We start from the raw sequence: 21,026 nt of genomic DNA on the forward strand, positions 1-21,026 counted from the left end.
TCTCTCAAAATAAATAAATTAAAATGTGGAAAAAAAAGGAATCACCCTCTCCTCTTTCCCCTTCTTCTCCCCTTTCTCCCCTCCCTCTTTCTCTCCCCCCCTTCTCCTGCTCCCTCTCTTTCCCCTTCCTCCCCTCTTTCTCTCCCTCCTCCCCCTCCTCCTCTTGGTTCTCATATATATATATATATATATATATATATATATATATATATATTCTCACAGAGGATAAATGTTTTTAACAAGAGAGAGGAGGTATATGAAAAAGCATTGCATCATGGGACGACTTTGGAAAACCACTACTTTTCAAAGTAACCAGAAGTATATTTGGAAAAAGTCACAGCCCATACAAGTCCCTTACTAAACTAACTGCCTCCCTCTCTCTTGTGTCTCTGGACTCTTTATTCTCTTCTCTGGGAAACACTGCGTACTCCCCAAAACACTACGTCTCGTCTCCAAATGAAGTCTCCCCTGACTGTGCCCCTGTCTCTGCTATACCCCCTTCTCCCAGCTGAGAGGAGGTGAACACAGCGCTCACACTTCTGTGTACCCCCACACAACATGCCGGCATAATGTGGAATTAGCTGCGTGTCTGTTTCCCCAACTAAATGCAGGTACTGAGTCTTACTCAGCTTTCGGTTCCCTGTGCCTCTCCCATCAAGGGCTCAATAAATGTGTGTTGAATGGACGAACCCTGTCCAAGGGAGATAAGCAGGACACGGCAAAAGTAGAAAAATGTTTTGATGTTCTTACTTGGCAAGGTGAACGTTGTGATCGCATCTAGTAGGGAAAGGACTTGGCATTTGTAAAATCTGACATGACCTGTAATACATGTTAGAATTCTGGGACTTGGTACTAAGGAAAAACTCCGGGAGAGATTTGAGGAGATCTTTACGTTTTTTTCCCCCAAAATCTCTTTGCCTTTTCCCTAAGGGCATAAATAGAAGTTTTGGGTGTAGAGAACCAGGAACCCCACTGGCCATGTGTGGGGAAAAGGCCCCTCCTATGTAATTGGATGTAAAAAAAAAAAAGAAAATTTCTTTTAGACAGGCACAGGATCTTGGCTGAAGTTCAGCCACATACCTATTCTAAGCTGAATTTGGGTATAACCCTAATAATTACAGTTACTCTTTAGAAAAAGAGCCCAAGAGGTTTACCTGGAGATTTTTTCCAGATGTAAGCAGGTATGTGAGAAGCGCAGTAATGAAGATGTAAACCGGATGAAGCCATTTTGTGCCCCGTGGTCCTCCCTCCAATCGCTCGAATGCTAGGAGATGTTCCCCAGCAATCATAAGGATGATGCAACGCAGCCATCTAACAAACACCAGATGCCTGACTGGCCTTACAAGCTGTAGTGTTAAAGAGAAGGGGGGCACGAAACACCAAATTTGAATGCCTCTGCAGTTACCAATCTGTCATAAATTGTAATCAAACAGAAACAAACCTCTTTATTCCGTCAGTTCCTGGGATAGGTCCCTCATATGCCTTGCAGGCCTCCTCTGGGTGTGGTTGGAGCCCTCGGGAATCTGTCGCCCTTCTTCAGTCTCTGCAGAGTCTCACTGACTGGGTGACGTTGCTCAGGACACCTCATATCCACCCCCCAGGGCTCTACATCTTTCTAGATGAGGAGCCATTAAGTGGCTCAGCTATGCCAGAAATGGAAGATTTTCATCAAGTGCATCTTTAGCATCATCTCTATTCTTCCTTTTTTCTATTTGGATTCAAAGGTGGCTTCGTGTGTGTGTGTGTGTGTGTGTGTGTGTGTGCGTGCGCGCGTTTGGTAGTCAGAAATCACTAGGAACATCAATGTTAGCCCTTGGGGGGCGGGGAAGAAAACTCTCCATCATTGAAGTGTAAAAAGATCAAGGTGTACGATGACTAATTAGTCCTGTCTGAAATAAAGCATTCACATGGCAGATTATAATTTGGAAGGACAACTTGCAATTAATTTGAAATAAGAAGTGATATAGCCACATTTTTCTACTTGTGTAAAACCTTCTACGGAGCACGATCCGAACAGCCAGTGTCCTACGTTGGAGGCACTTTAGTGCTGAGGGGGAAGCCTTCGAACAAACTTGGGCTTCCATCTGGCCACGTGCTAGCTGTGTAACGTGCCTCAGCTGTTCTGAGCTTTAGCTCCACCATCTGTAAAACGGGCAGACAAGTACCCACCTCCTACCAGAGATAACGGATCGAGTGCCTGACTTCTGGAGATGACTTCATACACAGCGTCATCAAGGTAAAAAGAAATCCCATGGTGAAGCTGAGGGCCTTGGGGATAGAGCTTCGGGAAACCACAGCTTAACTCTTACCAACTATCTCCTGTGCTAATACAGACACCCTGCCTCACTTTGCTTTCTAGTTATGGCTACAGCTTTCTACACCCTCATCCTGCCAGTACAGTGCTGAAGTAAGCACTCAGTTGCTACTAGCTGACTTGCCTTATTCCTGCAAATCTGTCAGGCTCCTGCCCAGCCGGGATGAGAACATGGGAGTGTATTTGCTGAGACTATCGGTGGTGGACACTGTGGGGGGGGGGGGGGGGGGAGTGCAAAGCTTGAAATAAGAATGAGGCTCCCCGGCACCCGTAATCCCACAAGTTAGTGTGGTTCTGCAGCCAGCCTAACATTTGGAAAAGTCTCACGTGGGCCGGAGGATCCGATCTGGTTCCCAGATCTCAGGTCATTGTGGCCCTAACCTGTGATGGTTGCGTGATGGCACAGCAGGCTCTTGGTCCAGAACCTGCAGTCGTTTTCTGGCTGATCCTTCTCCAGGTTGGTCCAGGACGAGGCTAGCCTCCGGGAGCAAGTGCATGGGAAGAGTTCTTGCTAGAACGTTCTGCTGTGGCATGCGCACCACTTCAAAATGGTGCACTATCGGTTACGTAGCGTATAATAAACTTTAGTTAGAAGTCAGTACAGGCGCTTGGAAATCTGTCCCCAAGTGTTTTGGGTTTTTTTTAATGTTTATTTAGAGAGAGAGAGGACAGAGAGCGAGCATGAGCAGGGGAGGGGCAGAGAGCGAGGGAGACACACACTCTGAAGCAGGCTTCAGGCTCTGAGCTGCCAACACAGAGCCCGACACGGGGCTGGAACTCACGAACCATGAGATCATGACCTGAGCCATAGTTGGGACACTTAACCGACTGAGCCACCCAGGCACCCCTCCCCAAGGGCAAGTTTTAATTCAACCTTTCTTGTATGCTAACATCTCTTAGAATTCATTTCGTGATTAAGTTACGGGTAATGACAGCAGTTTTCTGACAAAAAAAAAAAAATCTCTTGATGGTTTTAAATAAAACCCGTGTTGGTGATGATAAAAGGTACAGGGACAAGGAAATGGAGGGGATGGGAAAGGTCATGTGTCAATTTGTGCACTGAGGTCTGTTCTCTAGCTCCTGGAATTGCTGGGCCGAGCCCCGCCACAGACACCCTGCAGTTCTAGAGAAGCGCTGGGCAGCCCGGCTTCAACCCGCAAATGCAAACTGGGGTTCAGGTGTTGGCTGTGGACGAGGACACACTGGGGCTCCAGAACAAGACGAACAAGTGGGCGGCGAAGGACGAGAGCGGCTGACCGCCATGACGCTTTGGGAAAACCATTTGACCTCTCTCTATAGAAAGACAACCAGTGACGGTAATACGAGGCGTGTTTGAGTCATTAAGAAATGCTTTTGAAATGAATACTGATTGCCTTTTTCTCACGAAGAGTCCCAGGGCAGTGGTTGTCAAACTTAGAACAAGCACCCTCATCACACGGAGGGCTTTGCTAAGACACAAACTGCGGAGGCTCCATTCCAGAACTGCTGTTGTGGTGAGTCTGGGGGAAGGCCTGAATATCTGTCTGCGTAGCAAGCTCCCGGGTCATGCCAGCGCTGCAGTCTGGGAAGCACTTTTGGAGAAGCACAGTTCTCAGGTCCGCTCCACGAAACTGCCGGCCTGTGAATTTTAGGGTCCCGGGAATTGGCTGAAAACCAAGGTCTTCACCACCTCACCACCTCTGCAGAATCAACAGATCAACCAAACAAACCAAACAAATTTAAAGATTTCCACCACAAATACGACTATACTGAAACGCTTCTGTACAGATGACTTTGAAAGGTGATTTCATCTGTGAGCAGCGGGGAACTCCTAATGGGCTACCCCAGAGACCCATCCTTGACAACGGTGTCAGTTTCCCGGCAAAGTATTTAACAGAAGCCAAGGCATCAGCATGGCATCATTCCTACATTTTTATCCACGGAGTTACCATGATGGAACTCCCCAAAGTCCGTATCTTAAGCACGCGGGCTGCTAAAGATGGCTGAGGTGAAGGTTGGGTAATTCTGCAAACGTATCCCTTTCCTCCAATCTTTCCGACCCCTGCAGGCCTTTCCTGGGGCCTGGGGTATGGACAGTGGCACTCGACCCTGTGATGAGAGCCCCTGCGAGCAGAGGCCACATCAGATAAAAGGCCCTCTCTACAAACTACAGACGTATCAGCCGGTAGGAGGTCGACAGGGCGGTCTGGCAAACTCCAATGGATGGTCCATGTGTCCGGGCTACAATAAGAGGAGACTTCAGGAGTCAGAGAAGAAAACATTTTTATAAAGAAATTTTATTGCATAATTTCTGTATACAATAAACATAGGAAAAGGGTTTTTTAATGAAAATTTCATAACGTTTTTCAAAAGTTTTGAACCGTTTGGAGAAAAATCATTACAAAGCTATCTAAGACAAAAATACCTGACCTTCGGAACAAACGAGAATCCCTTTCATAATAGTCTGCGTTTGAAGCAGGGCATCTCAATTTCAATGAACATGGAGAGGCTTTTGAGTTGCTATGGCATTTGCATTAGGTATTTAAATGCATCTAAGAAGTGAAAAGTTTAAACGTGTAGAAATGTTCTCTAATACAAGATAGGCTGCTGCTTTCTTCAGATCCATTCTGCACGACTGGACGGATGTACTTTTTACACACCAGCAGAAGCCCACGTCTCCTAATGGTAGAGCAAGAGCTGGAGTGCAGAGAGGGAAAGTCCCGTGCATTTCCTATGTTAAATGGCACAACTCTCACCGATCACATACACCTTGCCATATTGACTCAGTTCATCGCACTCCATATCCTGCAAAAATAAATCTAGTGCTCGACAGCTGACATTACTGCTCACTGACGTTTTAGTAATATATTTCTTTAACATAAGACAGAAATACACTGAAATTTTATACCACTTAAACTCAAAAGCAATCTGGAATTAAACCACATGCATATACCCCGCTTTTTTTTTTTTTTTTCTTTTCCAGTGGATGCTGCATTTTTCTTCAAGTTGATGCTGGAAAATGTGGTAGAAGAAAAACCGGCTTTCCTTGAAACAAGGACAAAGGGTTAGAAAAGAAGGAGTTGTTGAGGGGGCAATGTTAGGCCCCATAATAAAAATGAAAGGACAATGAGAATTCAGAATCTCCGGGGGGAAGGGAAGAAGCTCCTCATCTTCCTTGTCTACCCAGATATGGTGGCTTGTGTCCAGCAGACCCTGGGGCAGGCTACCACGCACAGCTGGAGTGATGGGAGAGGGGCTGAGTGACCCAAAGGGTGGGTGTGCCCTGGGGCAGGGAAGTCTCAGGAGGCCCCCCGTCTTTAGCCGACCCCCATGGGATCCTCCAGTCTCTGGGAAAGGATGGGGCTCCCTCTGCGAGCTCAGGGCAGGCTGCCAGGATGGTCCAGGAGCTGAGGCTTCAGTGGTCTTGAATCTTACACCTCATTTCCAGAAAAATCCCAGGGCCCGAGGCGAATCAGCCAGGAGCTGGGAAAGGAAGAGCGTGACTTATCTGGAAGAGCGCAGGCTACGTGGAGCTGTGGCCCACGTGACGACACAGTCACCAGAGTATCAGGGCCTCCCCAGGACGTGGTGTAGACACATGGAAGAACGCGGACGTGACCCCACTGCCATTTTGATTTGTCACTTCCCATTTTAACTCGTCGTTTCTCATTGTAAAACTGTCAAGGGTCCCTCTTTCTTATTTTTGTCTTGGTGCTTACAAGGAAAGATGTCAGTTTTCATCAGCCTTCAAAGATTTACAGAAGGAAATTTTTTTCGGGACTGCATTTCAGGATTCGCGGTCAAGGCTACAAACGCAATATACACCACTCATAAGCTGTACCTTCACACCTGGCTACGGCAATGTCATCTGAAAGCACCACCGTTCATACCTGTGGAAACCTAATTGTGCACAGCGCCCCCCCACTCCACCAGGCTAAATGCTACACAGCAACTGAGCAGCGCTTCTCGGAGTGAAGCCAGCCATATTGCTACAAAGAAAACTTTCTGGCTCTTGGCCCAACTGTTTCCATACCAATCAGCTAAGTCAACCTTCTCTCCACTTCTTTCCATTTCAAATGCTTGGGCTTCAGCCTTTGAGGCAATTAGAACCAGATCAGTTTAATTTTACAACACTGATCTTAACTGTACAGCAATATAGTGACTTTGCCCTGAGAGTGTCGGTTATCTTATAAATATTGTTAAGTCCCAGTTTACACATGAAGAGTGGGCATGGAGAGGCTAAACGGCTGGTCCCGTGTCACACAGCAGAGAAGTGTCAAGGGTGGGACTTGAGCTCCTGGTTCTTCCCGTTTTAACCCCTAGCCTCCTTCCAGAGGTCATGTGAACCTCTATGTGCAAGGTCCCCCCACTTTGGGCTCTGTTACTTGCAGTATCTCATCAGCTTTTCTGCTCAGCTCTGGGTATTTTAATACCCAGGACTTCCTCCTTGGTCCTCCCTGCTCCCTTCCTTCCGCTGCCCTGATGAAGTGTATTGTCCCCAGTATTTTCTTTTACACAGTGGAATTCACCAAAATGCCTTTCCAGCTGCAGCTGCCATTAGGTGCGGAGGCACGGACTTCTAAAAGGCAATGGCAGGTGTTCCTCTTTATGGACTTTGGACAAAATGGGGCTCAGCATTTTACAGTTGTCTTACATTCCAATGTTTTCAATGGAAAATAAAATAAAATAAAGGCCTAACCGTGAGGTAATGTTTACTCTCTGCCACAACACTCGGCGCACCCCCTCGGATCTGGCAACAATTTAACATAAGGAAAGACTTTAGACCTTCACACCCCTTTAGTGAGAATAAACGACCATATAGCTCAAACTTTCCACAGAGCTGAGAAGTCTCACAAGGCACCAGTCCGCCCTTATCTCAGGTGGGCCTGCACAAATGCCGCAGGGCCATGCGTCTAGAGGTCTGGGTGCCCGGCCCCCCGCTGCTGCGCCCTCTCTGCTGCACAGGGGATCTCGATCTTCACGTTAGAAGGCCAAGCGCCTTCCACCTCGTAAGCAAGGGTGGGGGAGGGAATCTCAAAAGAAGCTATGTGCTCAAAGAAAATAATGCCAAATGGTACTCAAGTGGCTTGTGAAGATGTTTCCCACAGCTATCTCCGTTCGCTGAAGTTATAAACAGTTCTGGATCTAGTCAATAGCAAAATACATTGATGGCCAGGGCCTCTGTTTAAGCAAAAGAAGAAAAATATCGATAGCACAAAACTGCCCTTCTATTTTTTGAAAAAATATATCTAAGACAATTCTGAGTATTTTTTTTTTTTTTAACAAGCTGTGCATTAAGTACACTTGTTTCCATCGCTCCCCACTCCCCTACAGCTCCGCGTTGTCTGCCTGGGCTGGGCTGCCCGCCCCACGGCCTCCCTCGGCGCCGCGGCCGCTATCTGCAGGCGTGAACGACAAGGAAGCCGAATTTATGCAGTATCTTTTGCCGGTTGGACGAGGTCCGTCATCAAAAATGTGCCCAAGGTGAGCACCACACTGAAAGAGAAGAGCAAAACATTAAGGGAGAGCGCGCACAAAGCGGGCTTTGAGAGGAGCTCACGTTCAGCAGTTTAAATGGATGACCAGCCTGTAGAGAAACGATGGAAACCATCATGGATGATTTCTAATCCGCCTGTCAATAGCTGCAAAGATGGTTTCTGGCAGGCTTTGCACCACATGCTGAGAATAAAAAACACCAGAACTGTGCATATCAGAAATCATTTCGGAGCCACTGTATTTTTTGATCTATGAAGTCTCTCAGCCAGCTGAAAAAGGACTGCAGTAATTTTATGAATTGAGTTGACCCTTGATCTCCCCTTGTAAGAAACATGGTAGAAGAAAATCCACCCCCCCCCCCAACTGGCATTACTTTTGGCTTTGGATGGGTGGGTTTCAGATATGCAGAAGTCCACTGTAAAAGATACTGTTTAACTGGCCATGACGGAGGTGATGTTTGCTTTCATGGGCAGTAAAACTTAACATCAGACAAGCACTGGATGTTCTTGGAACCCAGCAAAGCAATGGCAAGGCTCAACAGATTTATGTCATGGTCACCAGGACTGCAAGTATGGCAAATAGAAATGTCGCTAGCCCACACAATCATTTTATTCTGGCTTCCAGTAGGTGGAGTGCCGCTGGCTTCTTTACCCACGTGAACTCTCTTACGTGGAGAAGGAATAAGCTCAAATCCATGCTACAGACTATCCAAAAAACCTGGGAAGGAGAAGAGGCCCAGAATCCAGATGGAAGGAGAAGGAGGGACGACTGGCTATCACAGTGTTTAACAGAAATCCAGCCCAGAGATAGCTTCTCCAGGAAGGCTGGCTCGGTGACTAGAGCCCTGCGCTAACCACTCCGATGCTGGGTACGGCTCCAGGTGACAACAGTGTTATGTCATACTTACCTATCCCACACCCTTTCTCAGCAGGGACAGGAGCGAGGGATATGGAGACGTCAGTGCATCATATTCAAACAGGCTATGAAAACACATCATCCATCATGTAACTAGGAAACTAAAACCCGGGGCAGATGACTTCCACTCATTCATTTAACAAATATTTATGGAGCACCTACTACCTGCCAGGTGCTGTCTCAGACACTGGAGATATGGGCAACAGTCCCTGGCCTCACGGAGCTTACTTTTTCTAGCGGGAGAGACAGGTAATAGGCAAAGAAATAAGCCAACTGTCAAGTGTGGTAGGTGGAAATAAATGCTAAGGAGAGGGGAAAAAAAGAGGCAGTGATATGAAGTGTTCACGGTTGGGGGCTGATGTTGCAGGCACGACGAGGTGGGGCTGCTTTCCTGGGGTAGTCTGGAATACTCTGGAGTAAGAAGCCAAAGGAAGTGAAGCAGTGGGTGTCTCGAGGAGCATTTCAAGCAGATGGCAGAGTCAAGATTTAGGGAAGAACGGGAGAGAAAAGGCCTATAAGGTGATCTATTAATTCCTCTCACTGTGCTTGTTTGGTGTGCACAATACTTATCAATTATAGGGAGAGAAAGCAGGAATTGACACGGGAGTTGGGCTAATGGACCAAATGGAGATGATGAGAGAGAAGTGAAGGACGGTGCTCGTTACAATGGAAAGAACTAGAATCTCAGTTTCTCTACTCAAAGTGCTACACTCAAATCTCCGGGGTTCTCTAGTTATAAATAAATAGCACAAATAGCAACTTTGACTATATGGCACCTTCCATGTTAAAAGTGCATTCTTATTTTACTGCCAACATACTGTGTCAGCTTATTAAAGAACTAAAAATGAACCCTGAACTGATTTGATCTATTGCCTGGAAAATATGAAACAGGCCTAAAAAACAAATCTTGCACTATTTTACCACATTCTAGGCAGGTTTAGGTAATATCAAGGCTGACAGCTCAGATTGCTTTTCCTTTCTATAAACAATTGAGGCCAAACTTTCAGGCACCGGCAGCTAAGATGCACCAGTAAAAATCCATATGCTTACCCAATGGACGCAGGAAAACACCTATTTCGGCCTGCCAAAACAGTCAGCGTGCAGGCCAAGAGTAGGAACTGGTGCTCTCGGTGATCAGTATGTGTGCACAATTATTGTTCTCACACGCAGCTCTGGCACTTTGATCACTTGGCATCTGAGAGGCGGACTTTTCACATAAAAGCCTCCAATAGGTTTTCTGGTTTTGTTTCTTTCTTTTTTTTTTTTTTTAATTTTTTTTTCAACGTTTTTATTTATTTTTGGGACAGAGAGAGACAGAGCATGAACGGGGGAGGGGCAGAGAGAGAAGGAGACACAGAATCGGAAACAGGCTCCAGGCTCCGAGCCATCAGCCCAGAGCCTGACGCGGGGCTCGAACTCACGGACCGCGAGATCGTGACCTGGCTGAAGTCGGACGCTTAGCCGACTGCGCCACCCAGGCGCCCCTCTGGTTTTGTTTCTTAATGAGAGAATACAGCTCTCTGGCAAAATAAATGATATTACCTTTATTAATCCTCTCTTGGGCATATTTAGAAAATGGTTCTGTTTACCTTACTCTAAAAATAAAGCACCATAAGGATAGACTTGAAGCTATGCAGGAGTGTTTCTATGGTCTTCACTTCCCAAATCGTCTTGAAAAACTCCAAATTAGAGTAATTGAATCTACTGAAATGAGTTGGCCATTGGTCTGCAGTTTCCTTTGCTAAATCTGGAACCGGTGTTTTGGTTACACAGAAAGAGAAACACAGATTCTAGATGTCCTTAATCCAACATGAAGAGGGAGGGGGGTGAGGAAGAGAACTTACAGTTAGAAAAGCAAAAGGCAACAAAAATGGTTTGCGGACAACTCTATGGGTTGGGGAGGGGGTAGGGAAATCCTCAGAAGAGGTGGGAGTCCCCTAAACACCACAGTGATAGCTTCATCATGCTTGCCACAGGGTGTTCTGGAAGATTCACACCGGGCTCAGAAAACTGAGGGAGGAGCGGCATTTGCAAACATGGCCAGGTGGTCCTTTATACCTGCGCCACGATGTACCTGCCCGCCCCGATGCCTGCAAGGCTGCAGCGCCATTTGTCTGCAGGAAGCCTAACCACACAGCGCCATTTCTGCTTTCTCCCAGGTACACCCAGTCTCCCATAGAAGGGTATGAGCCGGTTTCTTTTAAAAGTGCCTGAGGCCCGAAGGTTCCTCCCTGAGGGGAGCACACATGGAGCCCATTCTTTCCAGCTTCTACCCCTGGCCGAAGGCTGGGATGATGAATGGAAGTTGTCAGTGATGCATTGTTTCTTTAGCCACCTTCGAGCTCTGCCTCCCCAGCCCCAGCCAACTGGCAATGTGTTGGGATCTCAGCACACCTGGTTGTAACTGAAACAAACTGGCTGCCCAATGAAGAAATCTGTGAGACCTGCTGTTAATGATTTATTTCAGGGTAAAATCTTTAGTGTGCATTTTGAAAGTTGTTTTAAAGTGGTTATGCATTTATTTTATAGGTAAAATACAAACTACAACTGAATATTCTAGCTCATGTTCTGAAAAACACAGGAGATAATTGTTCAAAAGAAAACTTTCAAATTCCCAAAGGAATCCTTTATCACCTAAGCCTCCCACTCAGAAAAGCTGGCAACTAAAGAACCTGGGGAGAACTGAGGCAAAGGGGACCTCACCACACACACACACACACACACACACACACACACACAAAGGGAACATCAAATTTAACATAATTCCTTAAAATCTGATCGCAACTCCCAATCGTGTGCATAAGAAACACAAATAGTGCATTCAACACAGTTACATATTTGCGCACTGATGCATTTCCAACTGTCCTAGAGGGTTTTCTCCTAGCTATTCCTAGGATGTTTTGGGCTTTATTATTGTCATTTTCTCTTAAGTGTTTGATCTACAAGATGAAGCAGTTTCAAAGCAGGGCTTTTACACGTGGGCACATGGGGCAGGATGAGAAGGAGAAAAGAGTTTAAGAAGAAAAGCAATTTACTTTGCCAGTAGTATCCTGTTTTCTCCCACCGTTATTGAAGACACTTGTGTGTAAGTAGGGCTCTTTTCCTCTGTGCTTGTGATATTAATCTTTTGCCAAGGAAATGATTGTGAAGTCACCAGTTTAGCATTATGATTTTACTGAAAGATCAAGAAAAAGAGAGATGGGCTGTGAGTCTGAAACCCTATTGTAACACATGGGTATCTTTAATCATCAGCAATATATGAGTTGTCATCTGCAAAAGATTAATAAGACTTGGGGTTTTACCAAAAACTGTTTAACTTTTGAAAAATACTCTGTATTGGTGGATATTTACCTTTCTGTTGCTTTGGCTGCCTTAGAACAAATTAAGGATGATCGAAAACAAACTTAAGGGACTCTACCATAGATTCCAGCAGTAACAGCAGCAGTCATAAATGGACTCCAACGTAGGTAAACTCCAGGAATCTGATGGCTTCCTTAAAGATGATTACGAAAAGTTCGGTGATTTACTGGTCTCCCATTTGCTGCACATGTAGAATTTGGGTCTAAAGAAGGGAGAATTCCCCAAGTGTCACCAGGAGGGACTTACTCCTCTGCACTACAGCTTAAACTATGCAACTCTTACCTCTTTGCACTGAATTTAAACTCCTGACAAAGCACTGCTTAACAGGCTGGGGGTGGAGGACTAGGGAGAAACTGTCAAACAATTATTCATAGTAGTCAGTGAAGCTGGGATAGACACAACATATTTTATCACTAGCTGAAAAATGTAAATTCAGTAACATTTTTAAGAATTCTTTAAAACTGAAAATTTTCTGAAAATTGCCACAGCAAGGAAGAAGAGACACATGCCCACTAAAATGTGCAGATTTAAGATAAAGACCCTCTTCGAAAGAGACAACTAGAATACAACTCAGTAGGTAAAATAGTAAAAGAACACAAATATGGTTGCAACAAAAATCAGAATGTAACCAGGCACTGTAAGCAGGAATCCTAACAGAAGGCACTGAAGAATCTCTAGCACCCTTGCTTGTTTTCTGCTCTGTTAACTTAAAGATCAGGCAGTGTGCTAGGTTTCTTACGGAGCAATTCTTTTAGAAGGACCTGACTGCAAGGTTTCTCTGAAAAGTAATGACAGCACTGAATCAATCTTAACTTTCCCAATAAAATCTTACTAAGATATTATTACCAAAGAAGTCACAGGACACACGGAAAAACTATAGCGTGGTATAAAAAGTTATGGCTCCCAGCATGTTTACAATTCCTACCCATATATGTAAGGCCTAATTCACTGCATAGCAAGATCCATGTCACAATTTTAAAAAACAAAAGAAAGAAGAAGAATCCTAAGTACTAAAGTTAGAATTAGGGGCCAATAAACCAAAAAAAAAAAAAAAAAAAAAAGCCATATTGCCCAGCAAGCAGGTTAAGCATACTGGTTTTGCCCATGGAATCTCAGTCCATTTGTATAACATGGCAGTAAGACAGTCTTCTTGTGAACCGCATCAGTGAATTCAGTTCAGAGTAAGGACCAGCCACGTGAACTCAAAATGTAACAAGAATTTTAGAAAGAGGAGAAGCAAATCAGATAGGTTTCCTACACCACTTCCCCCAACAATGATGGGAAGAGTGTGAGTGGGGGGAAAGGCTATGTAAACCGAAAGAACAGAAAGTTTAAGAAAAGATAAACTGATAATGAAAACTAGCGGTAAGAATGAGAAACTAGGACATAAAATACAAGTGGTTACTCTGGTATGGAAACCATTAAATCAGTTACTTTTTTCCAAGCCAAGATAAAAAGGATGAATGAGAAAATGGAAAAGAAAAATACTAAATAGAAAGGTAGAACAAAAAGAAAATAAATGTGTGAATGAAACACACATTAAAAGAAAGAAAGACACCCAGCACACTTGAATTCAGTGAGCTATTCCTGCACTCGTGAGGCAGACATCTCCCACTCTGCCCACATGGAGAAGAATCTGGCAAACATATCATTCTTTAGTGCTGGAAGCCGATTATTTTCTCCATGAAACTTACTTCCCAAAGCATGTGGTTTTACACATGCCTTAATAGAACAAATTTCCCTCCCTCTTCCCTTTAAATTTAAGACTTTAAGAAAGAATCAAACATTTTCCAAATATGAGAAGTAAAAGGGGTGGGTAAAGAAGCCAAAAGGAATAGCTAGCTCAGTGTCGGTTCCTCAGCCGCTAGGAAAGGACCCAAAGGTACAGCGACAGTCACCGACGCCTTTGACCGAAGGGCTGGGAGCTGGGCCTGGAGGGGCTTAATATTTTTTATTAATGTTGCCTGATTTGGGCGGTTTGTAGGTTTCATCTGTCTTTGGTCACTGTAGAACAGATTCATAATGTTTTTTTCTTGACCAGTACTAATATTATCTCTGTGGTTGGCACAGAGAAAGGAGGAAGTTTTTCTAACTGTGAATTTTAAGAATTAGTCACAGAGACATTAGAGAATAGGGCATAAGGAAAGTTATTATCTTATGCCTCCCTTTTTCTGTGCCGTTTTTACTTGGTTTTCATAGGACTCAATGTTTGAAAGTGGGTTTGAGGAAAAAGGAGAGTAGCAGTCACCTAACAGCCTTTAAGGTAGCTTAAAACAACCACAACAACAACAAGTGTGAGTCTTACAAGAGGTTTATTAAGTGCTACATATACCTAAGTTATACATTACTATATACCATCCTATCCAGTTCCTTTTTTGTCGAATATTTCGGAATCCTGGAGAAATAATCATAGTTAGTTTTTGTGGCCGTTATAAACACATCAATTAAAATTCAATTGAATTCAAAACTGAGTTGAATTAAACTAACTGCTGGAGATCACAGGATTTTTTTTTTAATGTGACTCTTTCTGTCTGGCCTATGTATCTGTAGACCTACCTCCCTGCCTGCCTGTCTAAGCACCATAGAGCCCTGGAGCTAGATGCCCAAATCTGAGTCTCAGTTCTGCCACTTAAATCTATGTAGATTTACACCAGCATAACTGCCCTCTTTGTGCCTCAGTTTTCTCAGCTTCAAAGGTAAGAAAGAATAAGAGTATCTACTTCACAAGGTTATTGTGAGCATTAACCAGGGCAGCTTTTAAAAACACCGATAGGCAGGCCTCACACAAGCCAACTAAACTAGAATCTCTGGGGGTGAGACCCAGGATCAGAAAGTTCCACTATCGCCCTCAGAGACTTATATCTTAGAAATAAGAGTGAGCTGAAAATATGACTTAGATAAAATATGAAGTCTGCTTTTCAAGGGAGAGAGTGGTCTTCACAGTTAGAAGACAGTAAACTTGCCAGCTTTATTTTTTTAAAAAAAGAAAGTACAAATTCATCAGATGGTTAGGTTCTAACCAGTCCCCCTCCCTGCTTGGTAGTAAATATGCCACCTACTCCCTAAAACCCTTGTGCTTGATGAAGGGGGTTAAAGGGCAGGTAGAAGAATGTCGAGGGAGGCCCACGTGGCAATCGCTTTGCTATTTCAGCTGCCTGATGGTGCCCCCTTTACCTCTGACATGCACAACTGACATCCCCCAACAAAATACTAGGTAGTACCAATGAATTTCAGTGCCACAATACTCAGACTTTACAGTTCACTTATTTAAAGCGGACTAGAACAGTACTTTCTACTCTAGAGAAGAACGGTCAGTTGCTTCTATTCTGTGTACAGACGGTCCTGGCTATGTCTCTGGGTTTAAATACAAAATACTCTATGAGTTCAAGTCCCTTGATTGTAAGAGATTAACTATTTTTGCCTCCTCAACACATGCTCGTTTTCTCCCTTAGAGCCAGTCCTAATCTGAGTAGAGAAGAGTGATAGGAACTAATTAGAACATCCTTGGGAAACGAAGAGAGGTCTATCTACTAAGGGAAGTAGAGAAGGCATGACCTTATCACGTATCCTCGCTCTGGCTTCTTACAGCCTACCACGGAACTTCCTCTTCCCACTGCCATTCCCCAACCTCCCACCTCTCACCCACACAGGGAAAGCCGTTTCTGGGGTCTTTACTGACCACGTTTGGATCATTACCATTAGAGGTATTACAACTGAACGGGTGCACAGAACTGCAGAGAGAGGGCTATTACCTAACATCAGATTATATAAAGCCACATAGTGAAATCTTCATATGCCCTAAGAATAGCCCATTTCCCAGTGCACTGAGTCAACTGAAGACGATTTTCCCTACCAATGTTTTGGGGTTTTTTTAAATAGTGTTGAAGCCAATGACTGGCATTTAACTGGACTTGCTAAACACCTGAAGACCGAGATATCATTAAGACGTTGTAGAGACTTCATTGCGCTCCTCTGTCGGTGTTGTGATCGGTCACTTGGCCTCAGTTGCTATATTTAGCACAACCAGGGGTCCTGAAAGTGTTTTCAGTGCAGAGTGGACAGCATACTGGCTTTTCAGGTGGGGTTAACTGACCTGAGAGCAGCTTGTTTCCACCCTGTGCATCCCGTAGGAAAAGTCATCCGTGAACGTGATTGCGTCAGAACTGATCACATCGTGGAAGGAAGGCCAACCTGGGGCAGAGCAGCACGAGAGCAAAACAGAGAGGAGAGATACACAGCCTTGGGTGAGAATACAGTTTTAAAGAATTACTGTGCAAAAAAAGACAATCTTTAGTATATGAATCATGCTGAACTTTTTCAACCTGAAAAAAAAAAAAAGTCAAAAGCTGAAGGATAACGTATTTCATAAGAGTGCAACTATTTTTTAAGAGTAACCTTTTCCTCACATTCAGATTACAGTTGCATTGGGATTTTAGGTTTCAAGAAGCATTCTTAGCCCATCCAGTAGTTTTTTAGAGCATTCCTGAATTTGTAAAGCTGTCTCTTGCCACTTTGTCTTGTCTCTTCTTCAGAGTCACTGGGCACTCATGATGGGTCTTACGGTGTGACATTTTCCAAAACACAGTCCAACTGTTCTGGCTGTCAACTTTTGGACTATTCCATGCCTTTTTAGGAAGCATGCTTTTTTAGTGCTTAGTTTGTATGGTTAAAATATTTACAAAATGGTATTCCACAGTTTCCATCTTTATCTAATTTCTTGGGACAGAGGTATCTGGAAATCACAGCTTCTACCTATTTTATGGGCAAGAGGCTTGCTCACTTCCTAGAAAAAAGTCAGACAGCAGTGTTCTTCAGGCATCTCTAGGGTGCATCTTCTCTCAAATAGCATCTCGTTCCAATTTTCATTTATTCTCATGATTTTTAAAATATGCACACTGCTTTAAGAAACTCAGTGATAAGGGCCTTAAGATTGTACAAATGTTTATGAGTGTACAGTCAGGATTTTTATGTTCAGTACCTATAGGCCTGTTTTTACATATTTCCAGAAAATTTGTCTGGAGTTACTGAGCTGAAGCCCAAAATGATGGAAGAGGTGCGATGTTGCTGAACTGCTGGTACATTTTTTTTTTTTTCTCTTTCAGAAGCCAAATTTATTCCTGCAGAAAGGAGGAGGCCCTTTAAAAACACGGTGCTTTGTGTTAATACACCAACTGAACGAAAACAGAATGCAGACTTCAACAATATGATTTCCAGTTTCAAACAAAACAAATTAGCTCAGGCCAAGTTTTTATAAGAAGCTCCCTGCAAGCTCCCCATCCCCCACCATGCAACAGTACAGCTTTCACAGGTGGTGCTGGGTTTAACAGCACCAACACTTTCCAATTCCGTGATCTGAGTTCAAGATCGCTGCAAATCACCAGAAAAACCTCAACTTTCCAGATATGATAGCACTCCTCAGAAAGCCATTATGCCAAGACACATCAGTATTCTCAGGACAACTTTTTCTTCCTGTTCTCTAAATTCTAAAGAGAATCTCAACTTACTCTAGGCTATGGGTTTTGGTTTATAATGACTACTGGACACCTTTAAGTCTTCTTCTTGTTCAATGGCAGAGGTGCCAATAGCTAGCAACGAGAGGTTTAAAGGCGGTGTTTGAAGACATTGGGAAATAACTTAGCTGTGAAAAGAAAGAAGAGAACATTCTATGTTTTTTAACCTCCCAGGCTACATACCACTCATTCGACCGCAGTTTTATGGCAACTAATACCGTGGAGGGACATACTTGATTCAGTGGGAAACAGATAAAGAGTTAGCAGTGTTGTCGTCGTCGCGAATTTACCATAAAGCTACCCCCAATACACATGCATTTTCCTATTTCTAGGATTCAAAATAGGTCTGGAGAAATGTACATAAAATATATACACTTCCCCCTCCCAAGTTACCTCTTCAGTTTTTAAAATGTTTATTCAATTTTGAGAGAGAGAGAGAGAGAGAGAGAGAGCACACCAGCGGGGCAGGGGCAGAGAGAGGGGGAGACAGAGGATCTGAAGCGGGCTCTGTGCTGACAGCAGAGAGTCCGACGTGGGGCTCGAACTCACAAACTGTGAGATCATGACCTGAGCCGAAGTTGGACGCTTAACTGACTGAGCTATCCAGGTGCCCCGCCTCTTCATCTTATACGCACTTATCTTCTTCTACTGATCATACTGGATTTTTGCCGTATTTGTTTTCATGCTTTCCTCTCTGACTAGGTGGTGAACACTTAGAAGGCAGAGTCTGTACAAATAAGAAAATGGGGTGAATATTTATGGTACATTACAGAGTCCCACAGGAGAGAGAAAATATAATCACATTCCTTTTTTACAGGCTAGATTAAGAAATAAGAATGCTGTTTTTTCAGTGGAGTAAACAACTTGGCTCAAACATCATAATTAAGCCTCTCTTTACAGGTAGAGGGAGCTTATTATTTATTTAGGATGGTAAATCCATGAAGATCATCTGGGTCACTGGCTTAAACAGAAGTTTTTGTGGGGAGAGGCGGGAGAGGGAGCAGAAGGACACGGGACTTGCCGATAGTGGCAGGGGCCAAAGCTAGAATCTGTGTATTCTGACTCTGGTCCAGGGTTCTCTTCTCATGTTCCACTTTCTTCATCCACAAAAGGCCAAGACATCATTCACTTCAATACTCCAACAGGAAGGAGGCTGCAGGTTTTAAGACTGGATGGTAGTTATGTTGTGCCACTCAGGAGCTTCTAGGTTGAAGTGGATAATGAATGCACCCTACACAACACCGATTCTGTCACTAACAACCAAACTGTTCCAAGAGAAAGTCCAAGAATAATGACATAAATGTGTAACCTAGTTTGGGACATGGGTAACTTTTTATTCATTTATCTAAAACAACTGCAAATACTTAGAAGCTCACTTTATGTAATAATATTGAGAAAGCTGTCGATCCTATTTGGGGTTTCTTAATTCTAATTCTTTCCAAACAACTGTGAATCATTGCCTATTAAAATTTTGGAGAGGGAAAGGAACTGCTTTCGAATGAATGAGCTATTAAACCACACAGTTATACATTTTGTCTCCATGAATTAAATATTTATAGAATTTTCCAGAAAACCGTATTCAAGATTAGACAAGGATGAGGTATAGCGACACAGGGTAGAGGCTCTCAAAAGATTTCAGTGTTTCTGGGAAAACTGTTGACACCTGAATAGTGTACGAATTATTTCTCATGGCATTGTTTAAACATCAGAAGAGACATTAAAAAAACCAAACAAAAAAATTTTTTTTTCAAAACTCCCCAAAATTCAGTGTCTCTTTGCGCTGTAGAAGACATGCAGTTTTCAAGATGGAACATTTGATACGTCATTCAAATCTTCATTAGTGGAGACTGACAAGGGCAACTATGTTGAAGACTATAAATAACCCAGTGTGGCAGAACACATTTCAAAAGAGAATCATGGCCAAGTTCATTAAGGTCAACACAGGAGAACACTGAATTCTTTCGCTAGGTCTCCCAGAAAAAGCGGAGCTCTACGGAAGGAGAATCCATCAGAAAAGTAAGTCCTTATTGACAATCAAACTAAGAAGGACCTTTACCCAAGAATAAATTGTCTCATGGCAGAGAAGCCACAGAGATGACAGCACTTTGAAAGCGGAATTCCCTCATCATGTGAAAGTATTTAAAGGAGGAACTCTTCACTGCTGCAAAAATCCTCAAAGGAAACCCTGCCCCCACTCCTAATAATAAGGAAAGTGCTTCAAAGGGTGATAGACAAGACTGAAGCAATCTGGGTCTTGTTGAGAAAATTATCTTGAGCAAAAGGGGGAGGGGGGGTGTTTATGTCAGTTTTGACATTAAAGAAAGATCATCCATTCTCCTTTCTCTAGGATTTCCCTTTTGGTCTTCTCATCTAAGAAAACATTATTTGTTTTGGATGCATTCCATGCACTTTTTACAAGAACAGTCATTTGAAAACCTGTATAAACAGTTGGTTCGCCCCACCCCCAATACATCCCTTTGTTTCTATTCGATGAGGTTGGATTCGGGTGTATTATCATTTTATTTCTAAAAGTATACACTGTACTTTTTAGATATTAGCCTGTTATCACCAGGAACGTCCTCTATTCAATAAATAGATTCTCCCCTCAAAGACTTCTCGCCTCCAGACAGCACACAGATACAAGTACCACAACTAAATCAGCCAAGGCGGTCTGTAGGCAGTCCTGCTTCAGTGTGACCCAGCCAGCAGGCCACATTAATCTGCAGACATAACTTCACAGTACTGGCATAATAGGAAGCAAATCCAGGATATGTTCATTTACATCTCAAATAGAAGAGCAAGGGATTCAGTTTAATGGAAGATCCTTGGGGCTTGCTACCATCTACATTAGAATGGATTTTTCTTTCTTTTTTTTTTTTTTTGAGACTGCAGTAAAAAGAAGTTTTCCTTCGGACTCAGAATGTGCCTCACCGAAGCTGCTCAGAGTCTACTTGAACCCATCCCTGAATAGTGACATAGCTTTCCACAGTGGTGTTCTACTGACGAGTTGTGTTTTGTTCTAACTGCCTCCTGAGAAAAGCTTTCTCATCGCTCCATGCCAACCTTTTCCTCCTCCCTTTCAAAAATCTTTGAAACGAGTTGTCAAAACCAGCAACACACTATAAACAAGTTGAAGCCAACCCCATCTGTACCACGTCTAGAAAATGGGGTCCTCCTACCTCTACTCTTAATTTAACAAGGATTGCTATACAGCTGCCGTGTTCCCCGTATCTTCCCCCAACCCTCAAATAAAAATGAGAAACCTCAGTAAGTTAGCTGCATGACCCAGCAACAGAACACAACAGAAACTACCCATGACCAAGAAGTCATTACACTGAAATGTAATTCCAAATATTTTATTATCTTCAAGTGCAAAATCAGCTTGGACACAATAAATCTCAGCTGGGCTTAGATGATGTTTTAATAATGATAAACATTTGAGGGGCGCCTGG

At 43.6% G+C, this 21,026-nt stretch overlaps 1 protein-coding gene across 2 annotated transcripts in view; it reads right to left on the reverse strand.

Moving 5' to 3' along the window:
- Window positions 1-4,572: 4,572 nt before the first annotated feature.
- MSRB3 (methionine sulfoxide reductase B3) overlaps window positions 4,573-21,026 on the reverse strand; it is a 175,272-nt gene continuing 158,818 nt past the window's right edge. For both annotated transcript variants that reach the window (XM_086712900.1, XM_086712901.1), the window contains exons 6-7: window positions 16,158-16,255; window positions 4,573-7,789 (exon numbers count right to left, since the gene is read on the reverse strand). In XM_086712900.1, the coding sequence (XP_086569026.1) occupies window positions 7,622-7,789; window positions 16,158-16,255 (266 nt within the window). In that variant the 3' untranslated portion in view covers window positions 4,573-7,621. The remainder of the gene's footprint in view (window positions 7,790-16,157; window positions 16,256-21,026) is intronic.

Source organism: Puma concolor, chromosome B4 (genome assembly GCF_028749965.1).
Source record: "Puma concolor isolate L17-30 chromosome B4, mPumCon1.1.hap2, whole genome shotgun sequence".
NCBI classification, from domain to species: domain Eukaryota; kingdom Metazoa; phylum Chordata; class Mammalia; order Carnivora; family Felidae; genus Puma; species Puma concolor.